Source organism: Manacus vitellinus, unplaced genomic scaffold (assembly GCF_001715985.3).
Source record: "Manacus vitellinus isolate BGI_N305 unplaced genomic scaffold, ASM171598v3 scaffold_16_pilon, whole genome shotgun sequence".
Taxonomy (NCBI): Eukaryota; Metazoa; Chordata; class Aves; order Passeriformes; family Pipridae; genus Manacus; species Manacus vitellinus.
In genome coordinates, this window is record NW_021939189.1 from 634,359 (window position 1) to 656,172 (window position 21,814).

Sequence of the window (21,814 nt, forward strand, 5' to 3'; positions counted from 1 at the left end):
GGCGTCCCGCCAGGCCCTGCTGCGGGAGGAGCTGGCCGAGCTGCAGAGCCAGGCCCAGCGCACGGAGGTGGCGCGGGGCCGCCTGGAGCGCCGCAACTCCGACCTGCTGGGCAAGGTGGACTCGCACAGGAAGCAGCTGGAGCAGAAGGAGGCGGACTACAGCCACCTGAGCAGCCAGCTGCAGGCCAGGGACGGCCAGGTGAAGCGCTGCGAGGACGGCAAGGTAAGGGGGGGTCCCCGCTGCCCTGGGGCCGCTCTGTCGGTCCTCCCCCGCCCAAGGTGTCCCCGCAGCCTCTGCTCCTCCAGGGTGAAACAGGGCCCCGAGGCGCTGGGCTGGTGCTGTGGGACAACTGCAGTGCGCTCCGGTTTCTGAAAACACCCCTAAAGCCGGCTGGAAACGTCCGGTGTGTGCGCGAACAATGAACACCCCCCGAGCTCGCCCTTTTCCATAAGGCTGCTTTAAATTTGTTTGTTGTTTTTTGAGTTTTCTGTCTCTGCTGAGGTTATTTGATCTTTTGTGATCAGGCAAGAAAACCCAGACAGAGCCGTAAAGCTGCAGTTTCAAGGGAAATGAAACCCGTGTGCTCTTCGGTGGCACCCTGAGCTTGCCTCTCGGAATGCCTGGCACAGCACACTCTGATTTTTATGCTGCCAGCGTGTGCTTGGGGAAAAAAATCCTGCTGCTGACATATCGTGTCATTTTGCTTGGCTTAGAGCAGCCAAGCTCATACAAAACTCAGCTGGTCCTTTCAGTGGGGGTGGCCTGGGGATCTCTTTGTTGTGGAGGATGAGTGAGTGCCTCGACTTTCACTGTTCCTCTTTCATAACCATCTCGAGAGCTTCCCAGGGCTCAGCACACAAGTTCTCCTGCTGAGGGTGAGTGCGGGGAGTATTTGCATGCAGGTCATCACTCCGCTCCTTGAACACTGTTCTCACAGTGGGATTTGTGGAAATGCCACACTCTCGGGGTTATTGCTGGCTGGGTTTGGTTTTTTGGCCCTTTGTATCACACAGAGGATGAGCCGCATAAAAAATGCATTTAATTGTCAGAAAAATTGTCATGAATACTTGCATGCCCCATTCCAGAGTTAGACTCCCTCAAAATGATTAAGTTTGTATTAAAGTTTCCTACAGAACCATTAAAATTAAGCCCTTTGTGTGTTCAGCAAATTTATTTTTTTTCCCACTTAGATTGGACTAAAAAGCCCAATTAGGTATGGAAGGGACTCCATGATCTTAAAGGTGTTTTCCAACCTCAATGATTCAGTGATTCTAAAGCAGTTGGGTTTTAGCCAAGACACTTCCCTTCTGTCTGCAGAGGGGCAATCAGCTTGTTTGGTGTGTTAGTGTAACTGCCTGCAGGGTAGAACTGCCCTGGTGGGGTTCAGGTAAGCTATCAGGAAGAATTCAGGAAGTGTTTCTTCCTGGAAAGGGCGGTCAGGCCTTGGCAGGGGCTGCCCAGGGAGGTTTGGAGTGCCCAGCCCTGGAGGTGTCCCAGGAAGGCCTGGCCGTGGCACTCAGTGCTCTGGGCTGGGGGACAGGGTGGGGATGGGGCACAGGGGGGATCCATGGGCTGGGAGGGCTTTTCCAGTCTCAGTGATTCTGTGCTCCAGTTTCTGGGCTCTGTGACAAGGGGTACAAGACATGTGTGTTTTTGTGGAACTCTGTGATGTGTTACTGTAGGACACCGGGACAGAAGGTGCAGGTGCTGTTGGGGGTGTAGGATGGTCTCCTGGGAGCCAGGGCCCCTGGATGCACAGGAGACAAACAGGGTCTGTTGGGCTGCACCTGCCTGCTGAGCACTGGGTGTTCCCCATAAATCTGCCTGGGGTTTGGGTGCTCTGGGACTGGGACATTGCACAGGGAGGGCAGCAGGAGGAACGTGCCAGGGGGACCCCAGAGGTTAAATTCACTGTTCATCGCCTGCAGCGTGTACCCTGTGTCTTCCTTCTTTGTTCCAGAGGCTGCCAATTAAGGCCCTGTGAGCTCATGGACTTTGACCATTCCCTCTCTTGTGTTTAAAATGTTTGTTGTACCCTAAAAGGCCAGAATAGTAGGATTTTATCAAAAAGCAGTCACTGGCCTTTTTCCTCCCATGTGAGCCACCGTCTTTTCTCAGGGGCAACAATTCTAACCTTTCTCTAAAAAAAACCCCTTTTAAGTGACTGTACTTCTCTGAGAGAATAAAGCTTTGTTTTAGAGAATAAAGATCTGTCACCAAAAATGGGAGCAGATATAAAGTGTCCAACCAAAAAAGACTTGAATAATTTTTTTTGTCTCGAAACAGAACTTGGCAAGTCTGTTTGACTAAACTGCTTTTTACCAGTGATCATAGTCCATTTATGAAATGCAGGAGCTCAAATAAAACCCCAGAACTGGTAATTCCCAGGGTATCAAGTGATCACAACAAATCCAGGCTTATTTCATGGAAAACGGGTTTGAAAGGTGTTGCTCTGGCAGTTCTCAGTGTCAGTTCTGCTTTGTGCTCCTTTGTCCTTAGCTGAGGTTCTTTGCCTTGTGGTCACATAAATCAAGTGCCTTTCCCAGTGCTGAGGCAACTCCAGTTTCTGCAGCAGCTTCCCCTTGGCTCAGGGATCTCTGGAGTCCCCTGGCTCAAGGATCTCTGGAGTCAAGCGCAAACTCTTGGCTCTCCCCTCTCTCCCCGGGGTGTGGAATGAGCTGGGATATGTTTGCTCTTAGGAGCAAATGTGGGACCATGACCTTGGTGTCTTGTGTTTAAAAAGAATTTTTTAATTCTTAAGCTGTTCTGAGAAACAGCTGCATTAGAGTGGAAAACAGAAAATTGTGGTGATTATTGTCAGTGGTTTTGCAAAATAGGGAAAGATACTTTTTCATTAGCGCTCAACAAATCACTGTGTGCACCTTCCCCCTGTCCTGGGTCTGTGGGAGGGGGAACTGGCATGGTGGGCACCCGGGGCATGGAAAGGCTTGGTGATGACTTGTGTCTCCTCTTTCCCTGTGAAATCCCCACCACAGGGCTACCTGTGCTTTTGAAGTGAAGCTCTGCAAGTCCAAGCCAGGCTGTCCCTGGATGGGGTGTTGCTTTGGGCATCCTGTAAGTAGAGGGCCTTGAATGCCTCGGTGGGCAGAGCATGTGGCAAACATGGCTCTGACATGCCAGGAGGCTCCTTGAGGGTCCTTTGGGGTGGGGTATTTTCTCCCTGTTCCAGAGCAGTGTGATCAGGGGGCTCAGGTTACCCAAAGATCACATTTCTAGTGGAATTAATAAATGCTGACAGATTAACTGTGGAGCTGGACTTTTCAGTTACATTCTGGGGTTTGAAGGAAATATGTTCAAGGCCATTCTGTTTATTTCTGTTTATTTCTGTTCTTTCTGCTCTGTCCCTAATTTTTCAATTCCACTTGCTTTCGTTTTTTGGGAAAAGCCTTGTGAAGCAGCTCTGTGCCCCTCATAGGTGGGAGCTGTGGTTGTGTCCCTCCACACTCCAGAACTCTTGGCTTTTGTTCTGGGCACGGGACAGGGCCTGCAGCCCCCCATGTGTCCTGCTGCCAGGGATGAGCCAGGATCCTGCAGGCTGGCCCAGAGGCTCTGTTGGAGCCCTGTGCATCCCAAGGTAGCTGTGCTGCATCCCAAGGAAGCTGTGCTGCATCCCAAGGAAGCTGTGCTGTGTGCCGGGAGCTGCCGGCTGGTGTTCCGTGTACACTGGGAGCTGCACAAAGCGCCACCGCAGCAGTTCCTGCAGTCCCAGGGCACGAGTGCCTGATCACTCCACAGGGGACAAAGGGATCAGCCCAGTCCGGGGGCCTCTGGTGACAACAGAACACAACGGGAAAGAGCTTGAAATGAATGAATGATTTGACAAAGGGAAGGCAGAGGTGGGGGCAGGAAGCCCTCCAGGGCAGGTGTGTTTGGGGTTTGTTTTGGCAGGAAGTGGAGATGACTGACTCAGACACTGGGGGGAACTGAAACAGCCCCTGTGTGGGGGTGTGTGTGGGTGTGCCAGCCCAGTGGCTGTGCTGGCACTGCTGTCCCCAGAGGTGATGCTGACCTTGTCCCCCACGAGTGACAGCCCCACTCAGCACCTTCCTAGAGTTACCCTTTCTATCATCATGGAACTGCAAGAGGAATAACCTCTGGAGTGCTTCACAGCAGGTGGGGATTTTCCACCCTTTCTCAGCATAGTCAGTTCATGCATCTTCCTCTTCATTCCTCCTGGGTTTTGTCTTTATGTAACAACAGGAAAAAGCGTCTTTACTTCAAGACTTTGTGTACATGCATTTCTTACTTACTGTAACTGGTATTCTTTTCCTTACTGAAAATACCAAATTAAAAGCTGTTGTGGAATTTTACTGGTGTCAGATTCCCTCTTAAAATAAAATTTGTGTTAGGAATATTAAGTAGCAACACATAAGAGATTTATTTAAATACAACAATTCTGTTATATGATATACCTTAGGTAACAATTGGTTTTGCTGTTGATGCTGCGGGTTTAGTTTTACCCACCTGTGCTTTGACATTGGCCATTCACTGTCCTTCCTGCAGTATCAGGATGCAGCGTGTTTATTTTAGTCCTGACAATCTACTTTTTTGATAGAAATGTGTTCTGGAATTAAATTTAAGCCCTTGTTAGCAAAGCCTGAACACAGTGTTAGTTTGGTGATGTCACTAAATACACAGGACTTGGATTTCCCAGAACTTTTTCATTCCCGTAATCCTTTCCATAACTGGCTTTACAAAGCAAACAGACACACCTGAGTGTTTGCAGCCCAAACCCTCACCAACCCCCTGTTACCTGTATTTATCCAGCCTTTTCTTCCTTCCAGGTGAAGCTGCAGAACAACATCTCGTATCAGATGGCGGACATACATCGGCTAAAGGGTGAGGGATTCACGGCCAAACTCACTTGGCAGGCTGGAGCTGTGCACTTTAACTGCCCAGGTGCTGCAGAATGCAGTTTAAAGGAAGGATCAGGTTGTGCTGGAACATCCCATAATGTGCAATCCCATTGTATTTGTTGGTTACCTGGTGTGGGTAAGTGCAGGGTTGGCTCTTGTGGACGTGGCTGTCTGCAGAAGGAACGTGTGCTCTGGCACTGCTGACCTCCAAGGCTGTAGAATTGTTTTCATGGCCAAATACACAGTTTAGTATAGTTTGATCAGAAACACTGTGATGGTTATGCTGGGTTAGAAAAGCTCCAGAAAACATCTCTTAAGGCTGTTCTGTACAGACATGATTATAATGCCTGTGATCTTACTGTGTCTGGAGTATTGCAGAGGGAGCTGGAGCAGCAAGTGCCCAGACATGAACATGCCTGTACACAACAACACATGTGGTTTCTGCCTGTATCTGTGCAACTGCAACTTAAAACAGCAGAAAGCTTAATTACTTGTAGCCTGAGGAGCAGGGAGAACTTCCAGAGCAGTTGTGGAGACAGGAAATACGTGTTGATTTTATGGATAGCGGGAAGGTGCCTCCTTTTGTACAGTCACTACAGACAATGTTTGAGCATCGTGCCTGAAGTAACCTGGTAGTGCTTTTGTGTTACTCAGAGTCACAGAATCTTTCAGGAAATTGCATTTCCTGACAGATGGTGAAATTGCATTCAGAAGCCTTACACAATGCTAAGGGAAGTAAAAATTTAGGGGGTTTGCCATAGCATCAGAAGAACTTCTCTAATTCGTGCTGCCATCTGGCACTTGTCTTTACATGACTGAAGTGGCATCTTCTTCAAATTAGTGTAAGAATCTTTATATCTAGATGAACTAACATAAAACTCAAGCAGTTTTTTACTTATTTAGCAATACTGAAAGTTGTGGCTGTATTTCTCAGTTCCCATTGGTGTTCCCTTTCTGGCCTAGAACAACTGGCGGAGCTACGGCAGGAGTTCATCCGCCAGGAGGATCAGCTGCACGAGTACAAGAAGAACAACACCTACCTTACAAGGAGGCTGGAATATGACAGGTGTGTCCTCAGGAGTGCTGGGAACTGCAAGTTTGTGCGTGTGATGGGGGTCTGTATTTACTAAAAAGTGCCAATTAATCCTGTGTCTGCTAATCCTCCAGCTTGAGTGTGCTCACTTGGCAATGCACAGTAGTAGCTGTTTGACTTTCAAGTTCTGTTTCTTGGTGGTGTCCTACTCCTCCCTCAAAGTGAGATAGGAGTTAAGGGGAATCTTGACTTACTCTGGAATTATTCATCATTTTTAAGTCAATGCATTTTTTATGACATGGAGATTTAGTTAACAAACACGTGGCAGAGTTTAATGGACACTGTGTCCATTAAACTGTGTCACTAGTGTTGTTAATTGCTGCCTTTCTAACAGTGTAATTTCATTTGTTTTAACTGAAGCTGAAAGCAGCCTTGCTTAAAATTTTAAACTTAAATTTTTAAGTTGACCTCAGTCTTTTAAATTGGTGATGGAGAAACAGGAAGAATATACTCCTGCAGCTTTGAGGAGTGAGGGAGGTTTAACACTTGAGAAAGTGTTGGAAGCTTTCACAAACACAAAATGCTCTTTCTGTGCTGTTGAGGGTTTGTGGGAGATGGGAATTCTGCTGCTCAGGCTGATGTCTGTGGCTTGTTAGGGAAGTTGGGACACGTGGCTGTGTATTCAGATTGTGTTATTTGAGTTGGGAGCAGTAACTGATAGTGGTAGTTGTGTACCTTCTCTGTTGACAGCCAGGAAAGACACGTTGCTTTCCCAGTAGAATTAATATTTGCTGACAGATTAACTGTGGAGCTTGACTTTTTGGTTGCATTCCAGCTTTTGGAGGAAATATATTCAAGGCCATTCTGTTTATTTTACTGTTTTTTCTGCTCTGTCCCTATTTTTTCCAGTTCTGCTTTCTTTCTGTATTCAGTCCATTCCCACTCCATACACATGCCAGGACCAGGCTTTTTGGACAGACTATTCTAGTTATATCTCAGGTTTGGCTTTTTGTGCCACTTCATATTTTCCCCCTTATTTGGTTTGTGGGAGAGCAGATACAACAAGTGAAATATATCTAACGGTGTGTTTCTCCTCAAGCCTGCAGTGTGGGCAGCAGATCAAGGAAATGAGGCTGCAGCATGAAGAGAACATCAAGAAATTAATGGACCAGGTTGCACGGGAACAAAAGGTAATGCCAGGGAATTTTGTGTTGAGTGAGAAGAGCCCAAAGTCTGCTGTTTGCCTCAGGAATGTGGAGGCCTGGGACAGTTCTCTCCTAATGCTGTGTTAAACATCCCCCTGAGCAGCCCTGAATGGGTGCTAATGAAGGAAATCTGCCTGTTTGCTCAGCCAGTGGACTGAGCTGGAAGATGAGAACAGATTCTTTGCTTTGCTCCAGCCTTCCTCCATCCAGCATTGCTGAGGATTTCAGTTCTTCCTGGAACGTGGATGTTGCTGCTCAGCTCTCCAGGGTGGGATCTGTGTTCCCACAGCCTTGCCCAGGTTATTGCAGAGGGAACCTGAGCTCTGCTGAGGCCTCGAGGTGCTAATGTGATGGAAATAACAGGGTTGGAATGGTGTCAAGGCTGGGATTACATGAAGCTGCCAGTAGAATTTGGGCCTCTTTCCTGCAAACTGATGAAATAACCCACTTTGCTTAAAATTTTGTTGTCTTCCTTTGTCTGTCTACAAACATAAATAATAAGGCAGACTGAGAGCAGATTTCCAACAGATCTTTTCTTACAGTCTAGAATTCCTTCAGGGATCTGACCTGAGGCTTGAGGCCAGCCATGCCTTAAGCTGTTTGTGTTGTCCTTAGCAGCTGATCTGGCAATAGAAATGTCCTGCAACTGTGCTGTTCTGTGCATTGTCTGTTCAGTTGTGTGTCCATACCCCAGGAACCAGGTTTGTACAGAGAGGACTCTGCTCTTTGCTTTGCCTATCAGTGAGGTCATAAATGCGATTTTGCTTACCCAGAGTAATCTTGAATTCGGGGGCATTTGTTTTTTAATTTCCAGGCATGTGCTTAATATTGGCTCCTTATGAATTTGTTCTAACAGGCCACACAAAAAATTCAGTCCAGTAAAGACACTGAAGTCAGTCCCAGCAATGATGGCCAGGCAGTACCTGAGACTGTTGCAGAGGGGGAAGGTAAAGACACAGAGAAGAATGAGGAGCCTTCAGAGCATGTTGTAAATGACAAAGGTATTTCCTTTTTTGGCATTTCTGATGGAGAATGGCCCAGTTGTGTTGCATCCTTTACCATCCTCCAGAACTATGCATTTCTCTGAAGCAGAATAAGGAATTGTTTGGCTCAGATAACTTCATTAGCTGCAGTGATTTTACTAAGTTAGAGCCTCCCACAAGGGGGAAATTCACTGTTCAGACTGAAAGGTTAGTAAGGCAGAATATCCTGTTCTTGTCTTGCAGAGAAAATCAAAGCAGGAGGAGATGCAGGCATGCCTGAAATAGAAGATAATGACCCAGCAAAAGCTGAAGATACTCCCACTGGTGAGGAGAAATACTCTAATTCTTTCATGTTTGGGGTCTTGGTGACGTATATATTGTGTGTGAACACCATGTGGTTCACAGTGAATGCAGGGCTTTGAAATCTCTGTGGTAATAAAATTCAAGTGCAATGTAAAATCAGATCATTTCTGCTGTGCTTTAGAGGTTGGAATGCTCAAAACTGAATGTTTCAGATAATCCCCCTCCTGAAATATTTTTATATTTTCATCTCTGGTTTAAAACCAAGAAAACAAGGAAACCAAAGACTTTACGGGGTTGTTAGAGTTAGACCAGGTAAGTAGTGTCTTGTTTGTTTGCTGTTAATGCTTTTGTCCCTGTGTTTTGTTTTAGCTTTAAAGAAGACACTTATTTCAGCTCCTAAAGGTGAAGGTCATCCACCTGTTGTGAATCTTCCAACTGAGCAGCCCCATGCTCCGAACCTGGCACCAGGTACAATTCCTGTTAGCAGGTGACAAGGCAATAGTTTGGTTACCAGAGGAAAACCAAAGATAAATTCCTGCAGGATGCAAAGTTGTGTTCTTACCTGGCTGGCTGAGGCACTCGGGCTGCTTGGTGTATGATCTCCACACCCGGAATTCCTGGGCCTGTTGGCTGATTTCAGCCAAACCCGAGTTGGAAGTTTCAAAGATAAGTGCTTGGAGAGTCCTCCAGTGGACAGAGTAATTGAAATTAGTGTTCCTCCCAGGGGTACTAATTAGGGCTGCACCCTCAGGGGTTGGTTGCTGATCTCTTGGTGGCCACAGTCAGAGATAAACCAATGTTCCTGTCTCTTGCTCAGAGTCCTCCTGTCCCTGGGAACAGCTCACTTGAGAATGATGTGAGGGAGGTTTAGGGCATGAGAACTGGAACTCCTGCAGCGATATAACTTTAATATTAATAAATTAAATATAAAGTTGTCAAGATGACAAAACAGCTCCAAGTTTTTGTTCTGCCCGTTATTGGTTCTTTTGGAAAAAGACAACAGAAGTTTTTCTTTATTTCTTTCCTTTTGCAGTGGATATGTGAGCAGAATTCCAAAATGAGGGAGCTCAAAGGCTGCATACACAGTTAAAGATTGTTGTTTCCAAATGCCAAATCTTTTAAACAGCTTGTTTCCTTTAAAGGTGGTCCTTCATTTTCACTTTTATTGATGAGAAAACATAAGATGCAGCAAGTGAAAAGCTTGCTTTGTTGAACTTGGAGTTTATGGACAGGAGTTTGATGGGAATGTCAGGGAAATCAGGGTTTTCTTGGCTCCTCGGCTGTGGAGTCCTGTGATTCTGGTTATTGTTTTTAGCATAACTTCTGTGCCCTACCACACCCTTGTCCTCAGATCAGACCTCTAAACAATAAATGATGCTTGGTAGACTTGAAAAGCAGAATCAGCAGGAGGATAAAGGAAATACATGAATGTGTTGTTCTGAGCTTCCTCGAGAGCTGAAGCACGTGCAGAAAGTCAGCTGGGGAGGTGATGAGGTGGGATTGATTAGGAATTAAAATGTGCCCAGTTGTCCTCTGCCTTCTGTGGAGCCATGTAAGACCTGCAGACACTGACACCTCCTCACTGCAGGTTTGCCCAGCGACAGTGATGGGAACGCCGACCTCGCGAAGCAGATCCCTCCAAATTCCCTCCAGCACCTGAGTTTTGAAGAAAAGGTGGAAACCCAGAAAGAGCACAAAATTGAGACAGACCAGATAAAACTCCCAAAGAGCCGAGTTAGCGACTTGCAGAAGATTAAGCAAAGTAAGTTGGCCAATATCACACACTTCAGTAAATTAAATGAGTCCCTTCGTTTTCTGTCTGTGGTAGTGCCTGTCTGGGAAACAGGGACCACTGCAGAGGGTGGCTTTGGAGAGGGAGTCTGGGAAGGATTGTAATGTGTTCCTAGGTAAAAGATATGCTTTAATGTGTTATTTTTCACATGTATATTCAGTTATTTAAAAGAATTATTTCCTTATTGGAATTTAGAATGCTTTTGGAAATGACTGCGCAATTAAATAGATTAAGGCAGGACTTTGATACACAATACAATACAGTACTTTGATATTGAGTTACTCACCGTATTACTTGACTTAAATACTGTGTTTTGGACAGTATTGTAAGAATTCAGCCCTTACACCAGGGATCTTTGTTGTGGGGGCAATGGGTGTTGGACAGAATGTGTTTCCAGAACTTTCCCTTCCATATCTGCTCAAGGCAGGAGCCTCCAGGCAGGTGCACACAGGTGTGGGTGTTGTGGGTGATACTATTTTTGAAGACCCAGTTCTGACTGTTTGGTGCTTGGGTGGGGAAGGGGTGTTTGGGAGGGAAAACTTACTGCTGAAACATCTCCTCTTGGGGTTTTTTTATGCAAATAAGATTTTTGTGAAGAAACAGATCTTTTGGGAAGACTGTGGTTGTTCTAACATGACTCGTGGGTCTCTGTGATGCAACAGGGATAGGTGTATTAGGTTGGCATAGAACCTGGGCAGTCTTGGCTTCCCCTCTGCACCCTGAGGTCTTCAAGGCTGCTTAGTTTATCAAGGGAGCTTCCTGAAGAAGCTTCAGGAATGAGGGACCTTCCTATTGAAGTTGTTGGGTTTTTAATGGATTATGTGTTTTCCCTGGCCATGTTTTAAATGATGGGGTGGTCTAGTTGTGTAGGCAGGAGCTGTGCAGGAAATGTCTCCATTGTAGGCTGGGAGGGGGTACCTGGGAGCCAGGACTTGTCACCGGTTAGTCTGTTCTCTTTGCTCCTTCATATTTGGGTTAGATGGGATTTGGGGAAGAAATTCTTCCCTGTGAGGGTGGGGAGGCACTGGCACAGGTTGCCCAGAGAAGCTGTGGCTGCCCCTGGATCCCTGGAAGTGTCCAAGGCCAGGTCAGATGGGGCTTGGAGCAACCTGGGCTGGTGGAAAATGTCTCTGCCCATGGCAGGGGTGGGATGGGGTGGGTTGGGCTTATGGGGGGTCCTGCACACCAGGGGCTCACTGAGCTCAGCTCACAGCCTGTGTGGACCTGCTGCATTTCCTGGGATCTCCTCATCATTTTGATTTTTCCTTCGGTCAGCTTCAGTTCGTTCAGTGCTTGTGTGTCACAGTACCTCTGGCACATCCACAGCCTGGTTTTGCTGGAAGTTGGGTACATTCCCTTGTGTTTCATGGCTCGGTTTAGGTTTGACATGTGCAAATCCTCCTGTCTGGGTTTTGCATATAATGCAGTGTCAAAAATACCAACAGTAATAGCCAGGATCAGTCAATTAGACATGAACAGGGAATGAATAATGTATGGAACATGGGATTTCTGAATAGATGATGGTTTCTTCTTGCTTGTTCTGTGAAAATACCTGAAACTGCTGTTTCTGTCCATATGAGCTGCACTGGGTGTGATTCTGCTGCTTTTCTCCCCATCCAGAGAGGAACCATAGTACTGCTTCTGTCTTGATCTTTATATAGTGCCACACAGAAAAGTTTTCATTGTTTTGGGAAATAATTTCATTTTCATATCTGTCCCCTTTTAGTCCTGAGGTTGAAATCATCCTCCCGTTTACTTCTCTGTTAATTACTCCCACTGCAGATCTCTCACCACCTGCCCCAGCAGCCTTGGTGCCCAGTCTGTAAGGGTTGTATCACACTTTAAGCCATTGTTTTCATTTATACCCAATCCTCCAGACCTGTGGCCTCTACAGACTCAGAGCTGCTCCCTTCAGGCAGACTGCACTGGGCTGGGCTGGAACAGCTCTCCCTGCATCCCATTAAACACCAGCTCTGAACTGGACATCACACCAGTGGTCTCTCCCTGGATGCCTGGCTGCCTGTCTGCTCATTCCATAGTCCCGGCTAATTCCCGTTTTTCTTGTGCATTGTTTCAGGATCTGGAACTATTCCTAATTTTTTGTTGGGAGGTGAAAATACTGGGTTTGGGACATTTTGAACCCCGTTAAAGCTCAGCAGGAGAGCAGAGTGTAAAGCCAAATGAATGAGGTGGTTCCAAGCCGAGGTCAGCCTGCAGGGCAGGGCTCTGCTGGGTTCCCCTGTGCCAGCTGGGCACACCCTGCAGGCATTGCCAGGCACCACATCAGCAGTGGATCCCTGCAGCGTGTGGAAAATGCCAGGCCTCAGGAAAAATGGATACTAAACCTTCCACGGAGCGATGCTCTTCAGAGTTTTGAGAAAACCTGTCAGTGTCCATAGGCAATGCAAGGTGGTTGGTTGGGGGCTCACTGCAGCCCTTCTCCACGGAGAGAGGAGCTTGGGACAGTCAGATTCCAGGAGGTCCAAGTGCTGGGTGACAGAGCGTGTCCTTTCCACACGGGGGTGCTCCATAAGCCTTGTTCTCCCCCTGTCCAAGCCCTCTCCCTTCTCCCTCCTCTCTCTCCAGCTGGAACTACCCCAGACCCCAACTGCCTCCACCCATGACCTGCTCTGGTGTAGAATCTCCCTGTTTCTTTCCTCTCTGCTGCTGACTCACTCCTTTCCTACTCCACAGGCCGGTTCTTTGATGAGAATGAATCCCCTGTGGACCCCCAGCAGGGTTCTAAACTGGCAGATTATAATGGGGATGATGGGAACGTGGGTGAGTATGAGGCAGACAAACAGGCTGAGCTGGCTTACAATGAGGAAGAGGATGGTGATGGTGGAGAAGAAGACGTCCAAGGTGAGCTTGGGCCTTATCTCCATCCCATTGTGATAAATCCACGCTGAGTTACTTGTTGAATTTGTGTAAAGCCTCACTGGTTTAGCTGATCACAAATTGCTCAGACAGAGCACCAGTCTTCAGGGAGAGGGTGTTGACACCTCACTGCAGTTGGGTATAGTTCCTGCTAGGAAAAGCAAGGCACTAAATTCCAGCCATGGTTTTACCCAAACCCCCAGCTCTGGCCCCTGGCTGGGTGGCCCATGGGCATTGACATTCCCAAATTGTCCAACAGAGGAATGTGGTGTTTTGGGTGCTGCTCTGGTCACACCTGCCTGGAGCTGTTGTGCAGTGGGGCCTCAGGCAGCGATTCCAGGTGTCACTCCTGTGCATTATACACAGATTCAACAGGCTTGTGGTGTTCTTGCTAACCAGCCTCCGAGCTCCTGAGCCAGTGCTGCCTAATGCCCCTGTGTGTGCATGGCCACCCCTCCTGCATGTGGCTCCTGCATCCCCTCCCTCGCTTGCCTGTCCCTGCCTGTGCCTGCCGCTGTCTGCCGTGTGCCTGCCTTGTCTGCCATTCTCCATCCAGCTGTGTGGGGACATCTGGGACAGGCCTGCATGTCTGTAGGAGGAGAATGTTTGTGTACATAGAGAGTATTTCCAGTTAAATGAAAGTGTAAAATAAAGAGGGGAAAAAAACAGGAGATGGTAAATCAGCCCCTTGATTTTGACCCTCATAATGTAAGTTTTTAGCTGGAGGTTTTTCAGACGCATATTTAATTGGTATCTAAGCATAATTAATGGGCAAAGCTGTTAAAAAGCAGCTGATTGTGTGGGCATGTACTAAGTGCAGTGTCAGCAGGCTGGGCTGGGCTGGGCTGGGAGTGTGAAACTCATGAACAAGGGAAAGAAAAGGATGGATCAGAACCCTGAGCGATTAATTAACTGATTGATGAACTGAAACCCTCTGCTCCAACTGAGGCCTTTTCTGTGACCCTTGTGCTCAGAATTCACAGTGGGTTTCTGTGCTCACCCCTGTCCCTCCAGAGTGGGATCCTTGGGCTGTCATCTGCTCATCCCAGCTGGCAGCTGCAGGAAGGCACAGCAGGATTTAGGTTGGATGGGCTTGGAGCAACTTGGTCTAGTGGAAGGTGTCCCTGCCCATAGCAGAGGGTGGAATGAGGTGGGCCTTAAGGTCCCTTCCCACCCAAACCACGCCGTGGTTCTGTGATTCCCGGTGTTTCTGTGGGTGCTGGGGCAGTGGGAGCCGTGTTCCTCACGGCTCTGGTGTGTCCTGAGCGGGGAGTGGGGGTGTCCCGGGTGTCCCTGTGCCCTGCACACCCCACCAGGGCCCGGGGGGTTCCTGCTTTAGTCCCGTTGCCCTCAGTCAGCAGTGGGCCATGGCCAGCTCCTCACTGCAGTGCTTCCTTTCCTGGGCTTCAGGATGCAGCTCTGGCAGTTCTGACCAAGGCCATGGAACTGCTGCAGAGGTGTGCTGGGCTGTGCCCTCTGCCTCGCTCAGCCTGGCACTTGTGCCTGCCCACAGCCCGGCTGTGCTGCCCACCGGGAGGGTGGGGGGAGGTCGTGGAACCACGGAGGCACTGAGCTTGGAAAAGCCCTCTGGGGCCATTGAGTCCAAGCTCCCCCAGAGCTGCCAAGGCCACCACTAACCCCTGTTCCCAAGTGTCACATCCACACATCTGTTAAATCCCTCCAGGGATGGAGACTCCACGCCTGCCCTGGGCATCTGTGCCAGGGCTGGACAGCCCTTTCCTTGAAGGAATTGTTCCCAGTATCCAACCTGAACCTCCCCTGGCACCACTTGAGGCCGTTTCCCCATTTGTCCCTTGTTCCCTGGAATCAGAGCCCGACCCCCTCGTGGCTCCCCTCTCCTGGCAGGTGGCTGGAGGTGGCTGCCCTTGTGGAGATGCAGTGCCCTGGCCCTGGCCCTCGGAGCTGCTGCTGCTCCATCAGCACCAGTACCTGGCTGGGGGGCCTTCCCAGGGAGTGTGGCTTCAGGAGTCAGTGCCAGGTGTGCTGTGAGCAGTTCCCAGTGGCATGGACAGCATTCCCATGTGCCACTTAGGAAAGGGTGGGTGTGAGGCAGTGACAAGTGGTGCCAGGTTGTTAAAAACCAGATTGTGCTTGTGTAGCTTGCAGTGTGAGGGGTGTTTGAAAAAGCAATGCTCTGACTGACAATGACTCCATAAAACCATCTCCCATCTGTGTGGGGTCCCTGTCTGGTGGCTTGGAATTTGGACTTGGGGAAAATCCTTTTCCTGGTGAACCCCTCTGTGTCTCTGTATAGACAGACTGGGTTAATGAGAGTCAGTGAAGGTTAAAGGGTGACTTCTGGGAGCCTTTTACTGAGGGATGGTGTGAGCAGAGTGTGTTACTACCTCCAACTGCAGTTCCCAAGCCCTTTGTTCTGTTGTTCCCTAATAACTTGTTGAGTTGGCTTGAGCTGTGATTTGAATGCAGCCAGTGGTGCTTCCAGGGGCAGCATTCCAGGAAAAGTATCTGCTTCAGGCATTACACTGATTTCTCTGCAGGGCAGGAGAGGGGAGAACTGGTGGCATTGGAGGGAGGGTAGTTACAGTTGTTTAGGGATGGGAAAAAATAAGAATTTCTGTCTAAAAGCTGTCAGGAAAACATCACCCAGGATTGCATCAGGCTGAACAAAGCCTGCAGCACGTGCCACAAAGCCACTGGATTCCACATGGTTTCTGTTGCCACTAGGAATGTGTGGGCTTAGATTGAAATTATCCAGGGAAAATCCTGCCCTGTGGGAGATGTGCTGGGGAGGGGCAGCCCCAGCCTGGTGTCCCTGCCCTCTGAAGGCCAGGGCGTGTTTGAAGGCGGGGCTTCTGCTGCAGGAAGGGTTTGTGGTGCCCGGGGGGTGGAGGGGGAGAACTCCAGGATGTCCAGGTGCTGTGTGGCAGTTTCTCATGTGCCATGCAGGTAAACTCCAGCCCTTTGCTGCTGGAGCAGGTGCCCAGCGGGTCCCTGCCTGGCCCAGGGGCGAGGGGTTGTGGTGTGTGGAGAGCTCCAGGCAGCTGGTGAGAGATGGGTGAGCTCACACTGTGCTTTCCATTCCTGTGAACAACCATCTCCTGAATATGAGGGAACAGCTTTGAGATGCAGGAGAAGCTCATTAATTGGAACAAATGGAAGTTTTGTGGGGTTTTCACTCTTTGAGGGAAGGAGCCCAGGGAGCCACATGGGACAGCTGGATTGTGGCAGGTAGAATGTGGAATATTTTAAAATATCACATAAAATAATACTGAATGTGCATTTTCTCTGTGGATTTTCTGCATGTGCTGCAGTCAGTGGTTACATTGAGGGGGCACAACTCTGGGGGGGTTATTTTACCATTTCTCAGGAGGTTCAAAGGCCAAACCCCAAGCAGCAAAGTCAAGAAGCAGGACAGAGGAGAGATGTGGAGACAGACAGACAGTGTCTGGGGCTGGAAGGGAAGGTGAAACATCCACGTCTGCCCATCAGGGCAGAGCTGGGACTCCCTTGGGAAGAGGAACCAAAGGCAGCTGGGGGCTGAGAGAGCCCCTGCCCGCCGAGCCCCTGCCTGTGTTCCCTGGCCCAGTGTGCTGAGAGAGAACAGGGATTTCTGTGGATAAAAGGCTGGGAAAGGTTTTCCAAAGCCTCTCCAAATTTTACCCAGGAGTCTGAGATACAAGACAGCAGTTTGGAAAAACACAGACAGCAAAGTCAATTCCAGCATCAGGAAACATCCCATCAGGGAGAAATGTGTCATGCCACGTCTGTGTGGAAGGTGCCAGCTGGGAAGTAGGTGGGAAAACTATTCCCTTGGTCTGGAAGGGGTGCTAGTCCCAGAGGTTCTGTGAAGCCTTACTGAGTGAACTCTGGAATGGGTGAAACCTGGGAATGGGACTTTCCACGGGAGTTGGGTTTCAGTGGGAGGGTTTGCCGTGTTGATAGCAGGAGTCTCAAAGCCAGCAGTGGAAGTGGTGCAGGCCCTGGGGGCAGCCAGCCTGTGGGGCCAGTGGCACTGCAGCCAGAGCTGGTGGGTGGCACTGCAGCCAGAGCTGGTGGCACTGCAGCCGGAGCTGGTGGGTGGCACTGCAGCTGGAGCTGGTGGCACTGGCCAGCCAGAGCTGGTGGGTGGCACTGCAGCCAGAGCTGGTGGGTGGCACTGCAGCCAGAGCTGGTGGGTGGCACTGCAGCCAGAGCTGGTGGATGGCACTGCAGCCGGAGCTGCCACCCTGAGAGCTGGCACCACATGCTGCTCCTCCGGGCTGGTCCCTGCTGGGCCCGTGGCCCATGTCCTGGGGAACTGCACCGGGGTGCTCGGTCAGTGTTCACATCAGCTCTGATCCTGTGCCTGAGCTGGAACTGAACTGTGATTTTATTGCAGATGATGAGGAGCGAGACCTGCAGAACGACCTGGGGGACTACAAGTCCCGCTTCAGCGACGGGGTCCTGTAGGCCCGGGGCACAGAGAGCCCAACCCAAGGACTTGAGGTGCTGCAAAACTGAACCAGTTCTACTCCAGTGTATCCTACTTCCAAGGAAGCTGAGAATAAAGTGCCGAGTGTGCTCAGCCAGCAGGTGAAGAGGAGCCACTGTACATATGTACATACTTGTACTGCTGCAGGTTGTATTAAACCAGCATTGTCACATGGAGCCGGTTACTCAGCCTGGTCCTTATCTGAAATAATCTTTACACTTAAGCCCAGTCTATAAACACAGGCTGAACTGTTTCTGCCATTTACAACACTTTGGAACCTGGAGGACTTGTACAGTTTGTACCTGATGTAACAAAGCTGCTGTGGAAGCCATGTACAGCCAAGGACTCCTTTTCTACAGTCCCACCTGTGTGGGCAGAACTGCTTCTCCCGAGTGCTGGGTTTGTCCAGCAGGTGAGCCACGAGCTGGGAATGAGAACTGAACGGTTCAATAGCTGCTCCCTCCTCACTGTGACCCAGGCTGGGGCAGCCCTCGGCACCACTGAGCTCCTGTACAGTGACCACATCTCATAGCTAGAGCTGCAAATCTATAGTAGGACTTCAGTAATTTGGTTCATCCCCAAAAGGTTGTGCAACTAATAGCTTGATTTAAAAGATATAAATTGATATAAATTGGTATAAATAATTATAAATAATTCACAGCTTGTAGGAAATCTTTGTGTTAAAGACAGCAAGGGTGTGAGTGAGACACGTCTGTCTGCCCTCGACAGAAGGACCAGCCCCTCCTGGGTTTGCTGCTGGTGTGCTGTCCCAGGTTGTCCAGCCCAGGTCCAGCCACTGCAGCCCATTTCCAGTTTGATCCTTGCTACACAACTGTGAACACCTGCCACGTCCCACAGTCTGGTTTTCTCCATCAGATCTGTAAGTCAGACCCTTTTCTGTGTTCTGTGTTTAAGTACCATCAGAATTTATGGAGATGATTCCATGACTCTGCAGTGTGGGAATAAAGGGGATTGTCCTGCCTGCTCCTCCAAGGGCTTCTGGGGACACAGGCTGTAGGTCCTGATGAGGGTGACTGAACTCATCCCTGTGCTCAGGTGCTGGGCTGAAGTAACGGGTCAGGTTTGCTCATTGCCAGCTCAGTGAACCTCTTAAATAAAGTTCAACGCTCATACAATTATCGGCGGGGTTTTAAGACAATTTATTACTGCTTCAGGTGTCAATGGCAAGAAAAGCTGCTGCATTCAAAAAGCGAAGGTCCAGCTCAGTGCTGTGTTCTGGTTCAGTACCAGCCAGTGTTCTCTGTAGTGCAGCATCACGTGGTACAGCTTGGGAAGACCAATAAATTAAAGAGCTACTTAAATGTAGAGATGAAACCATTCTGCACTCACAGCTTTAGCTGCTTTTCCCTGCCCTGCTGTCCTCGCTCAGTACCAAGGCTAAGGCACATCCCAAGTGGGTGTGACACTGCCCAGCTGCTCTGACAGATCCATGAAAACAGCTCAGAATCCTTCCCTGGGAGGGTGGGCAGGCCCTGGCACAGGCTGCCCAGAGAAGCTGTGGCTGCCCCTGGATCCCTGGAAGTGTCCAAGGCCAGGTTGGACGGGCCTTGGAGCCACCTGGGCTGGTGGGAGGTGTCCCTGCCCATGGCAGGGGGTGGCACTGGATAAGCTTTAAAGTCCCTTCCAACCCAAGTCATTCCAGGATTCTCTGAACTTCATGTGTGATTTGTTCTTTGTACAATACCCTGGGAAGCACCAAGTCCCACCAGTGTAATCCTGTTTCCTGCTGTAGCAATGCTGACCTGGGGAGCTGCTCTGGCTCTCAGGCACTGTTCCCAAAGCCAGTGTCCCCCAGGGCAAACAAAGGAGCCCCAAAATGGATCTCCCTTCATTTTCATGAGTAAAAAATATAAAGTGGCTCATGATACAAACTCACAAATTTTCAGTTGTGTGTTTCATGAGCCTTTTTAAGAACAGGACACTTTGCCAACTGGCTGACACCTGGAGTTCTCATCCAGGATCCCTTCTTTGGAGGAAGGTGGGCAAAGGGAGGAGAACTCTGGGATGGCCTCAGGTGTCTGGAAGAGCATGTGATGCACTGAATACAATAAATGCACTTTGCTAATCAAACACCAGCTCACTTTTCCAAACATGAATTGAAAACACGAGTCCCTGTGGATTCACAGGCCCACCCCTGCCCCGGGCTGTGTGGCACCACTCGGGCTCTGAGGAGCAGAAATGACAAACCAGCTCGGGTTTGTTTTGAAAATGCAATTCTGACATCCCTGTGCGGTTTGTGCGGAGCCAGTTCCTGTTTCCATGGCAATGGCAGCACACACAACGCTGACAGATCTCAGCAGCTGCTTCCCTCAGCCCCAGCGAGCCTGGAATCAACCCTGCTCCCACATTCTGGGGCTCGCAGGAGGATCCAACACAGCCCTTCCCACCTCAGCCCAGCCCAGATCTTCACCCAACACCCCCAGGGAGCTCCACAGTGCGTCCAGTCCTGGGGCTGAGGCTCCACTGAGAAAGCCCTTTGGATCCACGTGGATTTCTAACAATGAGCAGAGAGCTGAGATCCAGCTGCCAAGGCTGAGGGGCGAGTTCAGCCACTGTGAGAAACACAGGCACCTGCACCCAACAGCCAGAGAAACAACTCCAGTTATTCCAGCCAGTCCCAGCTGCCCAGTTTTGGAGGTTTGTGGCAAACAGACTCTGCTGAAGCTTTCCCAAAGTCACATGGCCCCCACAAAAGCCAAGACTCATCAATGAACCCATTTTAGATTAAACATCAGGAAAACCAAACTGATGGGCAGGATGTCACCAAAGGGGAAACCCCAGTTCTGGATGAAACAAACTCCACATTTTTCAGCGTTTTAATGGCTGCAAAGAGCCAGTTCAAAGTGACAAGATGCAAACAGACATGAGATAAATGGTTTGTGGATTTTATTAAATGTTCTTCTACATTTTCATGTAGGCAAACCCAGCAACAGTGGGAAACCCAGAGCCTGCAGGACAGAAGAGTTCGAGTGTTTTGCAAAAGAACCTACAGAAAAGACAAAAGGTTTTCTTCTCTGTAAATCTGTTTACTCCCCCTGTTTACAGTTTGCACCCTGGGGAAGAGCTGCATTGATCAGTACTAGTTTACTTAAAACAAGGGCACTGATATCCCAAATTTTCATCAGGACCCATTTCACTGTTCACACAAGTCTCCAAAGAAATTCTCTATCTGACACCTTTCTCCTTTATCCCTATTAAAGGGCAATTTCAGCCTGCCATAAATCTGTCTGCTGCAATCCCTATTCCAAGGAGCTTTCAGTAACATGGGACCCAAGTATGGAACTTCCAGTTAAAGTAACCTGAGACCCTTCCTTGAGGAGACTGACCAAAATATTTAATAGGATCAAAAATCTTGCTGAGATGAACTAGAAAATGAGAGATTGGGCACTTTATATGGAGAAGGAGCACAGTGTCCTGCTGTTCCAGCTGGCTCCAGGACTGAGGAGACCAGATTCCTGTCGTTTAAATAAAAGAGGAAAACAAACCCACAAAACCAACTGGGGGCATCTCTCCCTATTTATGAGAGTGCAGTGGAATTTTCAGGCCTGCCAGAAACACAGTAATCATATTTATGCCTGAACTTCTTCATGCCAACATGGAAACCATAATACGCCAATTCCTCAACCTATAGCAAACCCCAAGTAGCCACACTGGGATTACTGGTATGGATAATCTACAGTTTAACTTCCCAAAACAGGGCTTGGCCGTGCAGTTCCATCCCTGGAGGAAGGTCTCGTGCCCCTCTCAGTGCTGACTGTGCCAGATCAAACACAAGGTTCATTCCCATGTGTTTCTTGTGGGGATCTGGGAGCAGACGAATCCCTGCTGCTGTCAGCTGGAGTGTCAGCAGTGAGAACAGTGAGTCTGGAGCTGCTCCTGGACAGCCAGATTGGCTCCCAGACGTCGGGGATGGAGGAGCAGCACAGCCTGGGAGCTGCTTTTCATTTAACTCACATGCATGGATGGCTTTGGTCACCCATCCAGGAATTGATTCCCTTCAGATAAGCAAAAGAAACAACACTGGAAATGGGCAATAGTAAAATATAAACCCAAACAAGAATTGGTTTGTTTCTACAGTCCTGTCACAGTTGTTTTCACTTTGGCAAAATAAACTTCACTGAGCTCCTGTGCTCGGGGTTCACGGTGTTACCTGCAAGAAAGGAGCTGGAATACCAGCGAGAATCATGGAATCATGGAATAGTTTGGGTGGGAAGGGACCTCAAAGCCCATCCAGTCCCACCCCCTGCCATGGGCAGGGACACCTTCCAC

The 21,814-nt window shown here is 49.1% G+C and overlaps 1 protein-coding gene across 1 annotated transcript; it reads left to right on the forward strand.

Annotated features, from left to right (window-relative positions):
- Positions 1-4: 4 nt before the first annotated feature.
- On the forward strand, positions 5-18,663 carry CASC4 (cancer susceptibility 4; the record flags this gene model as incomplete). The annotated part of the gene is made up of 10 exons (XM_029958762.1): positions 5-223; positions 4,807-4,861; positions 5,842-5,944; positions 7,011-7,101; positions 7,973-8,117; positions 8,343-8,423; positions 8,772-8,870; positions 9,991-10,164; positions 12,889-13,056; positions 17,432-18,663. Coding segments are annotated over 10 exons (1,206 nt in total), but the record flags the coding sequence as incomplete, so codon positions are not given.
- Positions 18,664-21,814: the final 3,151 nt, after the last annotated feature.